The 13,280-nt window shown below is 43.4% G+C and overlaps 2 protein-coding genes across 2 annotated transcripts in view; one reads left to right on the forward strand and one right to left on the reverse strand.

Annotated features, from left to right (window-relative positions):
* PGM5 (phosphoglucomutase 5) overlaps positions 1-3,296 on the forward strand; it is a 170,952-nt gene extending 167,656 nt beyond the window's left edge. The window contains exon 11 of the mRNA XM_023764581.1: positions 1,805-3,296. Within this exon, the coding sequence (XP_023620349.1) occupies positions 1,805-1,894 (90 nt within the window). The 3' untranslated portion in view covers positions 1,895-3,296. The remainder of the gene's footprint in view (positions 1-1,804) is intronic.
* Positions 3,297-8,179: 4,883 nt separating this feature from the next.
* On the reverse strand, positions 8,180-11,108 carry TMEM252 (transmembrane protein 252). Its single transcript, XM_006101056.3, has 2 exons — positions 10,831-11,108; positions 8,180-8,417 (listed from the first exon to the last, which is right to left on the reverse strand). The coding sequence occupies exons 1-2, from the start codon at positions 11,106-11,108 to the stop codon at positions 8,180-8,182; spliced, it is 516 nt and encodes a 171-aa protein (XP_006101118.1).
* Between the last annotated feature and the right edge of the window lie 2,172 nt (positions 11,109-13,280).

A 13,280-nucleotide genomic window follows, 5' to 3' on the forward strand; every position in this document is an offset into this window, starting at 1 on the left:
TCATAGGTCAGTGCTCAACCACTGAGCCACACCAGCCGAACCACCTTTAATTTCTTTATAGTCATTGGGAACTTACTTGCGAAGTTATATGAGGAAAGAATTGTTTATATATTTTTTATTTCTCCCAAATATATTATAGTACCTAATTTGACAGGATTAGCTAATGCCCATTACCTAATTCTTTCCAAACTATTCAACTTAACTTATCTAGAAAAAAATCTCTTCTTATTTATATTTACATTTTACTGGTTTACATATAATTTAATAATTGCATAGTCTAAATAACAAGCACAATAGGCATTAACTGACTCCTCTGGTAGGCTCATACCTTTTCTGCTGAATGCAGAAATTAGTGAGCAAGTTAGAGAGCTCAGAGAACTCCTTCATCTTCCATTGCCTAATGAATTAAATCTATATCCTTCACCTTTACTCTGGCAGTTTAGGTCCCTCCAAACAAGGTTTGCTCAGTTATCATTCAGGATGGTCTGTGTCTATACTCCACTCGGGACACACTGTGCTAATTGTACCCTGGGCATTTGCTGGTGCTCTTGTCTGATGAGAATGTATGCATTCCCTACATCCCTGTATCTGTTAGGTATAGGTAAGGGTTGCAAGTGAGAAAACTCCCCCCCCCCCCACTCTCCAAAATTACAGGTTTTATTTTCCTCATTATGGTATCTTTTTTTCTTCCTTAATTCCGGCATTTCCTAAGCTTCTGTTATATCAGTATCTCTACTTAGGATTTGTCTTTAAATGGACTCACTCTGTTTTCACTTAGATCTATTTACCACAGAAAATTGTATCAATGCTCTACAAGGAAAAACACATTATCCCTTGATAAATAAAATGGCACCATAAAAGGGAATTCAAAAAAACATACAACGTATCACCTCCTACCTAGGTTATCTTTGCCTGAGGTATGTTCTGTTTTGGTAAAGTGTTAAAAATTGCCAGCAAAGTTTCTCCTTGATGAAATTAGGATAATTGAAGAAGAATGGAGAATAGAGTGACTTTCTCATTGTTTTTTAAGTCACACCATGTCTATGCACCACCTAAAATAGTCTCCTGTATCAACTAAAATCATCTTGAATGATACATGCTCCACACTTTGGAAAACAATACCTTATTCCTATGAAATGATAAGCAGTTAATGGGCAAGAAATGATTCTTATTCTTCAATATATCTTTGTTATTCCTAGAATCTATTTCTTAGGCCTCTAAACCACCCTATTTCCTTCTAGGGGACCCTGAGGAGCCTCAGGGACCACTGTGTTATTTCATGAGAGAAATGAGCAGTTCTTTCTGCAGCTCTAGCCAGTGGATTGGCCTATCTTCTTTGACATTTTAAGATAGTAGGTTCTTCAGACCCATGGTCTTAGGATGGACAACTGTTGTTCTTCCTCAAGCTCATGTGTGTGTGTGGCGTGGGGGAAGGGACACACATGTGGGGGCGGGAGGATAGCAGAGGAAGACAGATGTTTTTGGAGTTCCCTGTGTCACAAAGCTCTGTTCATGAAATGTCCAGTGCTCTGGAGGTTGGGTTGTGCAGTTTCCCATCTTAGGTCAGTGTTTCTGAGAGGTGGATGAGACTTTGGAGATAATCTCCCCCTCCTCCTCTGCCCACTCCAACCTCCTTGCCTGAAAGAGGAAACTAAGGCCCAGAGAACAGGTGTCCTACCCATGATGGCACTGCCAGTAAGTTGTTAATTAGAATCACACCTAGATGTTTGAAATCAAAGTCCATCACAGCAGCTCTCCTGTGACTGACCTGAGTTGTTCAAAGACTGTCTTCCTCCTTTTCCAGGCAGTGCTGAGCCCTCTGATAGCCATCGCACTGAAAATATCCCAGATTCACGAGAGAACCGGCCGGAGGGGTCCCACTGTCATAACCTGAAGGAAGAAGCCATGACTCACCAGGCCCAAAGGAGAGCGGTCTGCGGGAGACACGTCACCCACGCCTTCTTGCTACCTGTTTGTGCCTCTTATGACTTTGGAAAAACCCCCACAAAAGATAATTTGCTGGTGGGGGTGGGGGGTGGGAAAATAAAAAAATCTGTTTTGTTTGGGTTTTGGTCAGTTCCTCCCAATGCAATGGGGTCTTCAATTATCTGTTAAAGCTCCACTATCATTTTCCTTGGTATGTTATCACAGAAAGGAACATCCCCTTTTGAGAAAGAGTAAGTGGGCTAGGAAACTGTTCCTCACGACATCTGGGCATCAGTGGTGCCAGGTGAGAAAAGGTTCTGAAATGTAATGGAGGAGAGTCCAATGCCAGAATTGAGCAGACCCCAAGCCACAGGTACCCTTGGGCAGACCTAAGAAGACCCTCCTCAGCATGGAGGAGGATTTGCTTTTCATCCAAGGCCAGCTTTTCCATTAGGGAATTTGTAGACCTCCCAATAGTTCACCTTATCCCACCAACCACTCGATGACCCACTTTCCCACCTTCCATCTCCAAAGTCCCCTTGCCACCTTCTCTCACATCTTCTAAAGCTTTCTACACATCACAATGGCACACCATCAACAAAACATATCAAAGGGTGTTCTCTCTTATTTTGTAGATATTATTTTAACTATTGAGTTGGCTGCATTCCTTCAAATTCAGCCATTCATTATGTAGGTGGGAAATCATTTTTGGCAGGACTCCATAATGCGTGTTTAAAATTTTCAGGCCCTCCCTTGATCACATCACTGAGGGTGATACATGGGTTTATACTCATTCCTCCTGGGAAGACAAAATATCACCACGTCTGATCTCTGACGTTTTCTCCGCTATCTTATCTCCCAATAAGGGCCCATTTTTATGCACTTGTTTGGACACAGTTCAGCTCTTACTTATAATGACTGTAAAAGGAGACAATGAAATGCTGTGAAAGTAGGAAATGAAATGGATGCTGGAAGCAAACCTTATTGGTGTGGTGGTACAGTTATGGGCCTGATGAGATGCAGGTCAGAGCGGGGACCCCTGCTGGAGAGCATAGGGTCACAGCTGGCTGGCTGTGCCCAGAAAAAGGGTACCACAGCCTCAGCAGCCTCCCTCTGACTCAGCCAGGACACTCGGCGCACGGGACCTGTTTGCATATGTTTTGCTTCCTTGGGAACGGCACTCTCACTTATCGTGTCATTTGGACTGATGACGTGGTGTGCTTTGACTGTTAAGCCGTTTGTTATTGCTGTAGTTAGGATTAGTGAAAGCAGGGAAACCTTCCCACTAAGGTTTTTGTTTCTATTTTCTATCTATGCCTGTCAGAAACTTACTAGGACATTTAGTTTCCAATAAAAAAAGGAATTCCTATTTCAACCTTATGCAAAGATTGTGGAGTTTTGTTTATTTGTTTGTTTTTCCATTTGAGAAACCCCCATAGTGGTCAGTATTCTGATAAGTCTGCCTTTCAGAACACTAGCAAGGGCTGGTTTTCATTATCATGACTTTAGGAATTTATTAAATAAATGGAACAGAAAAGACAGATGAATTGCTCAAAACTGCCTCTGGGAGTGAGCAGAAACTGAAATGGCGTTTGATCTTTCATTGTAAGTATCTTCACTTCAAAATAATAAGAGGGTGGCTTTGGGCTAAGAGTCTAAAGAACTAGTTATGAAATCCAGCAACAGAATACAATTTGCCTTATAGCTTTGGTTCTCATCGTTTTTAAAGTGATGGTCCATGATGGCCATTTATTCACTACTCAGCTCCATGTTGGTCAACACAATTAGTACATTCTTAGGCTTGCCTGCCGGTAAGAAAATACTTATTTTTCCTCAAGTTGCTACTTTTAATCATCTCTAACTTTCCATATTCAAATGCAAATTAATCCTCATTTTAAAATTCTACTTCTTTATTTCTCTACAGAGTCATGTGTGTCCAGCAGCCCAACTATATATTCATTCATCTAGCAAACAATGATTGAACAACTCTATGCAGAGTCCTGGTTTTGGTGCAGCAAGATGTATAAAATGTTATTCCTGCTCCTGTGAGTTTGTGAGTTGGAAACAAGAGGCTATGACAAAGAATCAGATAGACATGAATGTTACGGTAGAGGCACAGGCAGCATGCTGTGGAAATTCATAGAGAGATTGACTCAGAGAAGGAAGGACTTGGCACTTGAGGGGTTTCCCAAAGAGTGGAGTTTCCTGAGACTTGTAACCATTTACATAATTTCACCAGGGGTAACCATAGCAAGAACAGTCTAGGAGTTGAGAGGTGGAAGGGCTGGAGAGTAGGCTTGCTTTGGGTCCAGTGAGGGTGGCTTAGATGAGTGGGGTTGAAGCAGACACAGTGTTATAAATATCAGGTAGAGCAATGCTTGGGCCCAGTGATGGCAAGCAGCAGCTGCACAGCCACCTGTGTTTACAGAGCTTCTCAGCGAGGCTGAAAAGGGAAGGTCCTGCAGTGGCTCTAGGATGCAGCCTCTCTCTGGAACCTGCTGGCATCACATTGCCAAGGTACTGTATCTGCTTTACCTGAAACCCAAGCTTCTATTGCTGAGCTATGCATCCATGTCCTCTTGCCTTATCCTCAAAGAGTGGGAGACAAGAGGTCACTCCTCTGCACATAATGTGCATTAGGCTCTTGAAGACGGAGCTCCAGCCCTCAGTTTTTCTTCAGAGCAAATGACTGGAGAAATCCAAGAAGTTTGTGGGGACCACAGGAGATAGTCATAGAAGAGACATAGAGTCTGGAAAATGCAAGGCCGCTCTTGTAATCAGCTAATATTGAGGGTGCACTCACAACACCATGCACCTCCAGAGCAGTGACAGCAATGCTATATAACAGTATATACAATATTGCAACATGTGGTTTCCAACCAGGCTGGTAGGGGCTTGAAAATGTGTGTACACATGCCAGGTAGGTGTTTAGTGGAAAGGGACCAAGGATGCTAAACATCCTGCCCGGTGTCACTCCGTCCTTGAGAACAAAAAGTTGTTTTGCCCCCTCCGTGATTCTTGAGTTTATTAGTTGACTTTGAAAATGGGTAGGTAGCCATTACTAAAATGAGATCATTTATCTAATCTCACTGATCCGAAGCGCAGTCTCCATCCACAGTATTCACGGGACAAATAGTGTTGCATGACACTGTAGGTCGAAGGGCTTGGACATGGCGGGAAGGCTTTCTGCACAGGGAGCTTCAGACTAATGACCAGTCCCATGGTGCCGCCCTGGGCTGACAGCTGGCTGCCCTGTGCCAGTGCTCTCTGCAGGTAATACAGGCAGTGACAGGGGTAATGGTTGGGGACTTCTCACTGGCCAGCTGTGGGTCAGTGTAAGGCATGGATTCACTTTGGTGGCAATATCCATCAGCCATGGCAGGTCTGGGGACTTTGAAGAGCACCTGGGGGCATCCGTAGTAACGTTAACAGATGACTCCATTTTATTGCTTGGTCATACACTGGGTATTCTCGAAACACATGGCCACTGGACACTGATATCCCAGCCACCAGCCTTGAGAACATTCCATTCCTGAGTGGAGAAGGGTCTGAGAAATCTCGCACCTTTGGAAATGATGTAACTGCCAGTAAATCAGTCTACAGCAGTTACAACTGGCCCTTCAACAGTTACAAACAGCAAGAGATTATCTGAGGCGTCGGAGCTTAGCAGCATGCCTGCGCCACTCCAACCAGCTGGAGGCCTTATCAGTGGGCCCAGCTCTGCAGCTGACAGCCCACCTGGTATGTGAAGCAACCCGAGTTGCCAGGGAGCATTTTAGGATCCAGTGAGGATATGCATTAGAAACCAATGTCTTTATCATATTTCCATGTCTTTTAGCACCTAGTATGTGCCCTGCAATGTAGGTGAACTGGGGATATCTCACTAAACACTGTGTTTAAGTAGAATCCTGAAGGATTGTCAGTAAAAGGAGAGTTTTTTGTGTGGAGGGTTTAAAAATACCCACGCTACATCTCAGGTATGCAAGAGACTCGGCATGAACTACTCTATAACTGACCTTATCATGCTCACCTTCTGGGATGGGGGTACTTAAACTTACTATTCAGGGAGACATTATAAGACTAAAATACTTGGAGAGCCATCACCTCTGAATAGTGCCCTTCCCCAGTGACCTGTGAGATTATCATTCACATTTGAGAAGAGGGAACAAGCAAAGACACTCTCCTTAGAGGTTCGCCTCTTGTCCACTTTCTCCCCTGTCATTCACGGAATCCGGGTTCTCAATCCATCTCCATTAATTTTATCATAAGCTTATGGAGGAAGAGGGGATACAATGTCTGTTTCCCTGAGTGAATCCCCCTGGGGTGGCCAATGAATTCTTACTATCCACACGGACACTTTGTCTGACTGGCCCAGTGGACTTTAACTGCTGGGCCTTTCAAAGGTGGGCTTTGTTTTGTGTAACACCCATGTTCTTGATGCTTGCTTCAGAGTACATATGGGTGTTTTCTTAAAGTCAGTAAATGCCTGTTAGTAGTATTTCTTTTCAAAAAGCACCTGCCTAATTTCTTGAATCAATAGTTTTTCTCAGTAATGTTTGGTTTTGCAAAGAGATTTACTCATTTGGATGCTGTGTTAGGTCCACATAGAGAATGAAACTTGGACTTATGTCCCTCTATTGATCCCCCCCCCCCCATACAAAACAGTGGCAAAAAAGGGAAAGTTTAAGTACAAAATTTATTACAGTAAAGAGATTAAAACAATTTTCTTATGTAAACCAAAATTAACATTTGTTTCACAGGACTACCAGTAGTTGGAAAAACTATCTATTACAATTGCACACTCTGGCTGAAAGCCCAGCGATAGAGCTTGTTCAGGTCAGTGAGTGTGCTCAGACCCCAGGGAAAATCTCAGGACTACTGGCTCAGTAGAGGGAAAGAGACAATGAGACAATTGCATTGCTTACAAATGATCACCTTCCTGTTTGACAACCTGCATATCCAGTTGTGATCTTGATGTCAAGAATTCAAATCACAGATGCCCAAATTCATGCTTCTTGTAAATGGGCCAGGATTTCCTTTTATGTGGCTTCCTGTGTATTTTTCAGCAATAATAGGGAAGAGAAGGCCAAGGGGCCCCATCCCATCTCAATACCCCTCTTCCTCCTTGAAAGATCTTCATCCTTCTTATCACTGTCCAAATCCTCCTGTGCCCATTCACCAGCTGCTGCCTGTTACCACTAGGAATCATCTTCCATCATCAGTATGATGATCAGATGAAAAGGAACTACACCCATAGGGGAGGGCCAAGCTCCTGGGCAGAAAACCTGGAGGCCGCATTTACATTTTATTTTTTTAATATATTATTGATTTTTTTACAGAGAGGAAGGGAGAAAGATAGAGAGTTAGAAACATTGAGAAAGAAACATCGATCAGCTGCCTCCTGCACACCTCCTACTGGGGATGTGCCCGCAACCAAGGTACGTGCCCGCAACCAAGGTACGTGCCCTTGACCGGAATCGAACCTGGGACCCTTCAGTCTGCAGGCCGACGCTCTATCCACTGAGCCAAACCGGTTAGGGCCGCGTTTACATTTTAAAGGAGAATCCAGAAGATGAACTCTAAAGCAACCTCTGCTGCCTTTTCAGGGGCTTTAATGGATTGCTCCACTTCCTGTTAGGGCCCACTTTCTGAAGGGGGAGAGAAGTCCAAACTGCTCTCTGTGAGGAGGGAAGTAAGACTGGGTAAATAGCATAAAAATTGGAAGTAAATGCATCCCCCTCTATGGACCTTCCTTCATCTTCCTGGAAATAACTATGTTATTGGAAAAGTTTCATATCTTCTCAAAGCCTCAGTGTATGCATGTGTAAAATGGGAATAACCATTGCACACATCTCTGAAGGCAATCAGGAGGGCTAAATAAAAAGCACAGAAAGTTCATAGCACAGAGCATGCCATATAAAAGGGATTCCATAATGGTTAGCTATCAATCCCAGCGTAAATCCTTCACTCGATAGAGGAGAAAACTGAGGCCCAGAGAGAGGAAGATTCTTATCCAAGCTCTAAAGCATCAGGCTGCGTGTCTTTCCACACCCTGCCATCCCACTTGTCCCCTTAGAGTAAAACAAAATAGAATGAAGCTGACAAGATTTCTTAGAGGCTCAAGATCCCCTCGGGGTGCTCTTGCATGGGGTCACGGACATGGCTTTTCCTCCCACAATCCCTTGCCTGCTTTTATTTTTAGCAGCTGTATCCCATGAGAGGACGTCTTGGGTGCCAGAGAGCTTCCCCTGCTTCAGCACTCTTGGCTTTGCCTCTGGGCATCTTTCCATGGTGTTGCTGCCGCCACCCCGTCCACTACAGACTCGGCATAGGATGGTGGTGCCTCTTGGTGAGCACCACTTTCAACCTCATATCCAAAGTCCATCTCTGTGTACAGAGGTGGAGGGATATCCACGGCCTCTCCCTCTGCAGGACAGGTTTGCTTTCCAGCATCCAGACTTTCTTCATAAGCAGGAGGGTAAAAATCTGGCCTGGGGGACAAAATGCCACAAACATGCACATGTTATTCAAGTGGTTCAGGCCAGAGAGGCATATGATTGCCTCTCTCAGATCACACTGCAAAGTGAAACTGTTAAGAAACATTGATTTTGAAACAGATGTATTTCTTCCCTGGCATCACCAGTTTTTAAAAAACATGTCGCTTCCCCAGCAGAGCCCTCTTTCTCAGCCATAAGATATGGGTCCCTGTAGTCACACTTTCCCCAGTGGGTTATTCCAGGCTATCCCCTCTCTCTTACTTGTTGGAACCAAGACTTCTAGAGTGAGATCCTTAGCAGGGGTAGGGAACATGAGGGCCTGAACTGTGGAACTTCTCTACCCAATTATTCAGTCCATTCACAGCCTATCTCCATTCACACATATAATCATCTACTCAATTGCACTCACAGTCTCAGATCCTCACAGCCAATAAAATAATGAATGTAAACCAGTTCCGTGAAGTTCCCTGCATTACATCAGATGCTTGTCTCTTTCCCATTGCTTTTTCAAGTCTCGGCAGCTAGTTAAAAAAAAAACAAAAAAAAAAAACAACTAATTTCCCAAGCGATTTAAACTGAGAACTTTATGTAGATTTCAGTTGCAACGTTTTTCCATGCAGTAGGAAGAGAGAATAAACAGGGGCATCATGCTGTCTATAATTTAAGGCATTTCTTCACAGTGTGATGTTATGTATGTATTAATAAATTTAAGCTACACCCAAAGGGTAATCAATTACTCTTATCAGGAATTTCATACTCTGGAGGCAATTATCTAACATTTATGCAAAATAAAATCATTCTAGATGCATCTTCTAAAATCACATTTTATCAAACCCAGAGTCCTTGCTGATAAGTATAATAAACATCGGAAATGGGCTTGGATTATTATAATTAGTATCATTAATTAGCATAATAATGTCAAAAATCAAGTCATGGGTAAAAGTGCACTACTTATTCAAAATACACGGAGTAGCAAAATATACAGAGTAGCTAAAGTAATTTAGATGAAGAGGGTAAAAGAATTTATGGAGTCTTGCAGCCTGTACCTTAAGGATGATGCCTGATGTTTTATCCCTAAATGGTCCTGCGGTCAGCCAAAAATTAGGAGGTTTGGGGTTGTCAGATACTAACCATGAGGTTAACTGAAATGTTTTAATGTGGTAAAATATATAACAAAATTTACCACATTGGCCAGTGTGCAGTTCACGACACTAAGTACATTCACATTAAATGCAACCACCAACACTATTATCTCCCAAACTGAAGTCCCGTGCCCATTAAACAGTTACTCCCCATCCCCCTGCCTCCTGCCCCTGACAACCACTGTTCTACTTTCTGTCGATGAATTTGACTTCTCTAGATACTTCATATAAGTGAAATCATATATATTTGTATTTTTGTGTCTGGTTTATATCACTTAGCATAATGTCTTCAAGGTTCATCCATGGTGTAGCATGTGTCAGAATTCCTTACTTCTTAAGGGTGAAAAAAATACTCTATTGCATGTATACACCACATTTTGTCAATCCATTCATTCACTGATGGCCTAGGTTGTTTCTTCCTTTTGGCTAGTGTGAAGAATGCTGCTATGAATATTGGTGTAGATATAGCTGTCCCAAGTCCCTGCTTTCAATTCTTTTGTTTGTATACCCAGAAGTGGAATTGCTGGATCAAATAGTAATTCTGTGTTTAATGTTTTGAGGAACCTCCATATAATTTCCCACAGTGGCTACACCACTTTACATTCCTACCAGCAGTGCACTAGGTTTCCAATTTCTCCACACCCTTGCTGACACTTGGGTTTTCTTTTTAATAGCTATCCTAATGGGTGCACTGTGGCAAGGTTATCTGAATCTTACCTCTGGAATATAATTGCTTTCCCTCAAATGAATCTTTCATGCAAAGTATGCTCACAGTACCTAAAAGGTTACTAAGCTGGGCCTTCACTGAGTTCCTAGTGCAGGACTGATTTTATGCCTGCGTGCTCACTTGCTGTGTGGCAGAATTAGGCTCTGGACTTGCTTCCTTATAACCTGGTAGCCAGATTATAAGGAATGACTACCAGCTTCTAAGGACAGCTCCCATGATACAACAAAAGAACCTTAGAGTCAGGCCTCTTAAATTGGCTTAGGTGGGTTTTCAGTGTAGTGGGGGGGGGGGGGGGGAGGCAGCAGGGGATGGCATCTCTGATATAAATTCCATTTACTTCATGGTTTTCCCCAGAGACCGCACCATTATTCCTATTAACTAACCCCAGAGTAATCCCCTGATGATAACACTTTGGTTCTAGACATACGGCCCCGTGAGACATGTCAAGTGCTCCACAGCGGGGTTAGAAGTCACTCAGCTTTTCCAGAACTCAGGCCCATCTCAACCCTCATCGGTCCTCTGGCTTATCAGCACATACCTGTCCACTGTGGCTGGGGCCATGGCCCTGTGAGCAAGATGTGGTCTGAGCCCATGGCTGAACATCCCTTTGTTTTCACTCGCCTGGCGGTAGGTGCTCCAGAAAATCCCACTCAGAAGGATCACAAACCCCAGAGGCAGAAGCAAATAGGCCAGGATCAGGTTCCACCGACAGTTGAACGTGGAGCCTGAGGAGATGAAGAAGGCCCCCAGGCAGATGATCAGAAAGCCTGTCAGAAGGGCAAGGGCACAGAGGACTGCACCGGTTTTGTTCCGCATCCCTGCTCCTTGGGAACCCGGCTCCCTGACCCTGCCACTCCCCTGCTTCCCCTGCTCAGAGAGAATGCTCATTAGCCAGCTCGTAGCTTTATACGCTCTGGGACCAATTGGCCTTTGGACAATTAAATGAAGCAGGCACTTAGAAGGTACTCATTAACCATTGAAAGTAACTATAATGTATATTGGAGGATTAACCTAAAAACACAGCACTGTGTACTACAGGAAGGAGTGGCTTCTCATTGCTGCCTTGTTCTGAGCTGGAGAGGACCCTCTGCTGACACCAGTTATTTGAGGGGAGGTCTCCCATCATGGATTACAAGAACACTGGTGTCTTAATCCCTACTGTGGGTAATTCCCCACAAATGCTAGAGAAATTGGCATTCCTTGATGAACTATCTTCTTTGTGGCTTAGCAGGAAGTCCCTTGATTTCTTACTTCTTTCTCTGTACTAAAAAGACTTTTTCAAAAGGCCCTTAACATGTTTGTCTTGCCTCTCTCACTGACTCTCCCTTTATTGCCTTTGTACTATGATATTGAAAAAATTCCCAGAGAAAATCCCATGGAGTGAACTCCCTGATTCCTTCTCTGCTGACAAGCAGGAGGGGAAGAGTGCTGGAGAGGAGAATTGTAATAGACAGAGCTTTGGGAATTGGGAGGGATTTCTGTGAGTAGTTGGAAAAGGTGATGATGTGGTGACTTCTGCTCTGATTCTGATTTTGTATCTTTCCCATTGTTGACGTCCAAATGTTGAGATCCAAGGGTCATTTCTGCTTATCACATAGGTGTTGGATAAAAATATTTTGCTTATTGCCCAACCACTGGCCACCATTCTTGGCTTAGAGAAATATTTGAACCAGTTCCCACTCATCCTGCTAAAAAAAAAAAAAAAGCCACAGGCATTTGGTAAAAGAGCATTCTCTGAAATACACAGCATGTTACCACCTCCACACAAACAAATAAATACTGTGAGAAGCTCTGCCTAGTCAAACCGCACTCTCCCTCACACACATCTTAGGGTCTCACAGAGCATACTAACATACTAAAGGCCCTGAAAATCCTGTAATCTTCTTCCCCTCATAAAATATATATTTAAAAACTGTGTTTTGATAGATGCTGCTAAAAAATGTTTCCTGTCCTCTCCCCCATACTGTTGCTCTATGTAGTGTTGCCTCAAAAAATCTTTCTAGAACCCACTTCTCTTTTTTTGTACAGAATGTGTTTCTTCCGTCTTGACTGTCTTTAGTTGCAGACACCCTATTCTAGATCTGGTTCATGCCCTAATCCTTTCATTTTTTATTTGATGTATGTCCCTGCCCAGGGGGGTCTCTGGGTCACCTCTGTCCAGAGAGATTATCTTCAGTTCCTCTTTGATTTTTCTCTACCCCCCATTCCATTACCATTATTTTCCATTTACCTTCCCAGTGGAGAAAGCAGTTCTTTGCACAATGAATACGTGTAAAATTAAAGACACAGGATCAAAAATGCTATAAGGTACATCCCATTCTACCTCCTAACGTCTAACTTTACTAGCTTCAAACCTTATACCCTGAACTACTTTAATCTTCTAGTCTTGATATTATCCTTGAAATCTTAAAACAACTCTTTCTCCCTCCTTTTCTAGTTGGTCTTGAGGTTGGCAAATTTCTAAGATGACCCCCGGGGATCCATGTCCTTTTGAGTGTGGGCTGGACATGGTGGCTCGATTCTAACCAAAAGAATATAGCAAAGGTGATGGGTGTCACTTCCATGAATAGGTACAAAAGATTGTGACATATATCTTGCTAGCATTATCTCGCTGCCTCATAGCTTGCACCCTGGAGGAAGGAAGTTGCCATGTTGGAGAGGCCATAAGACAAAGAACTGAGGGCAGCTTCTGGCCAACAGTCAGTGAAGATCTGAGGCCCTTAGTCCAGGAACCAGTGAGGAACTGTATCCTGACAATGACCACGTGAATTTGAAATCAAACCCTTGCCCAGTTGAGCCTTGAGGTGACTGTAGCCTAAGCAACGCGGTGATTGAGAGACCTTGAAGCCAAGCACTCAGCTAAATCACGCCCAGATTCCTAACACACGAAAACTGTGAGAAGGTAACTGACTGTGCTATTTTAAGCTGCCAAGTTTTGTGGCATTTTGTTAGGTAACTAATACAGTTCTTTAGGACTTGGAAACCAGA

This window comes from Myotis lucifugus, unplaced genomic scaffold (assembly GCF_000147115.1).
Source record: "Myotis lucifugus unplaced genomic scaffold, Myoluc2.0 scaffold_337, whole genome shotgun sequence".
Lineage (NCBI taxonomy): Eukaryota > Metazoa > Chordata > Mammalia > Chiroptera > Vespertilionidae > Myotis > Myotis lucifugus.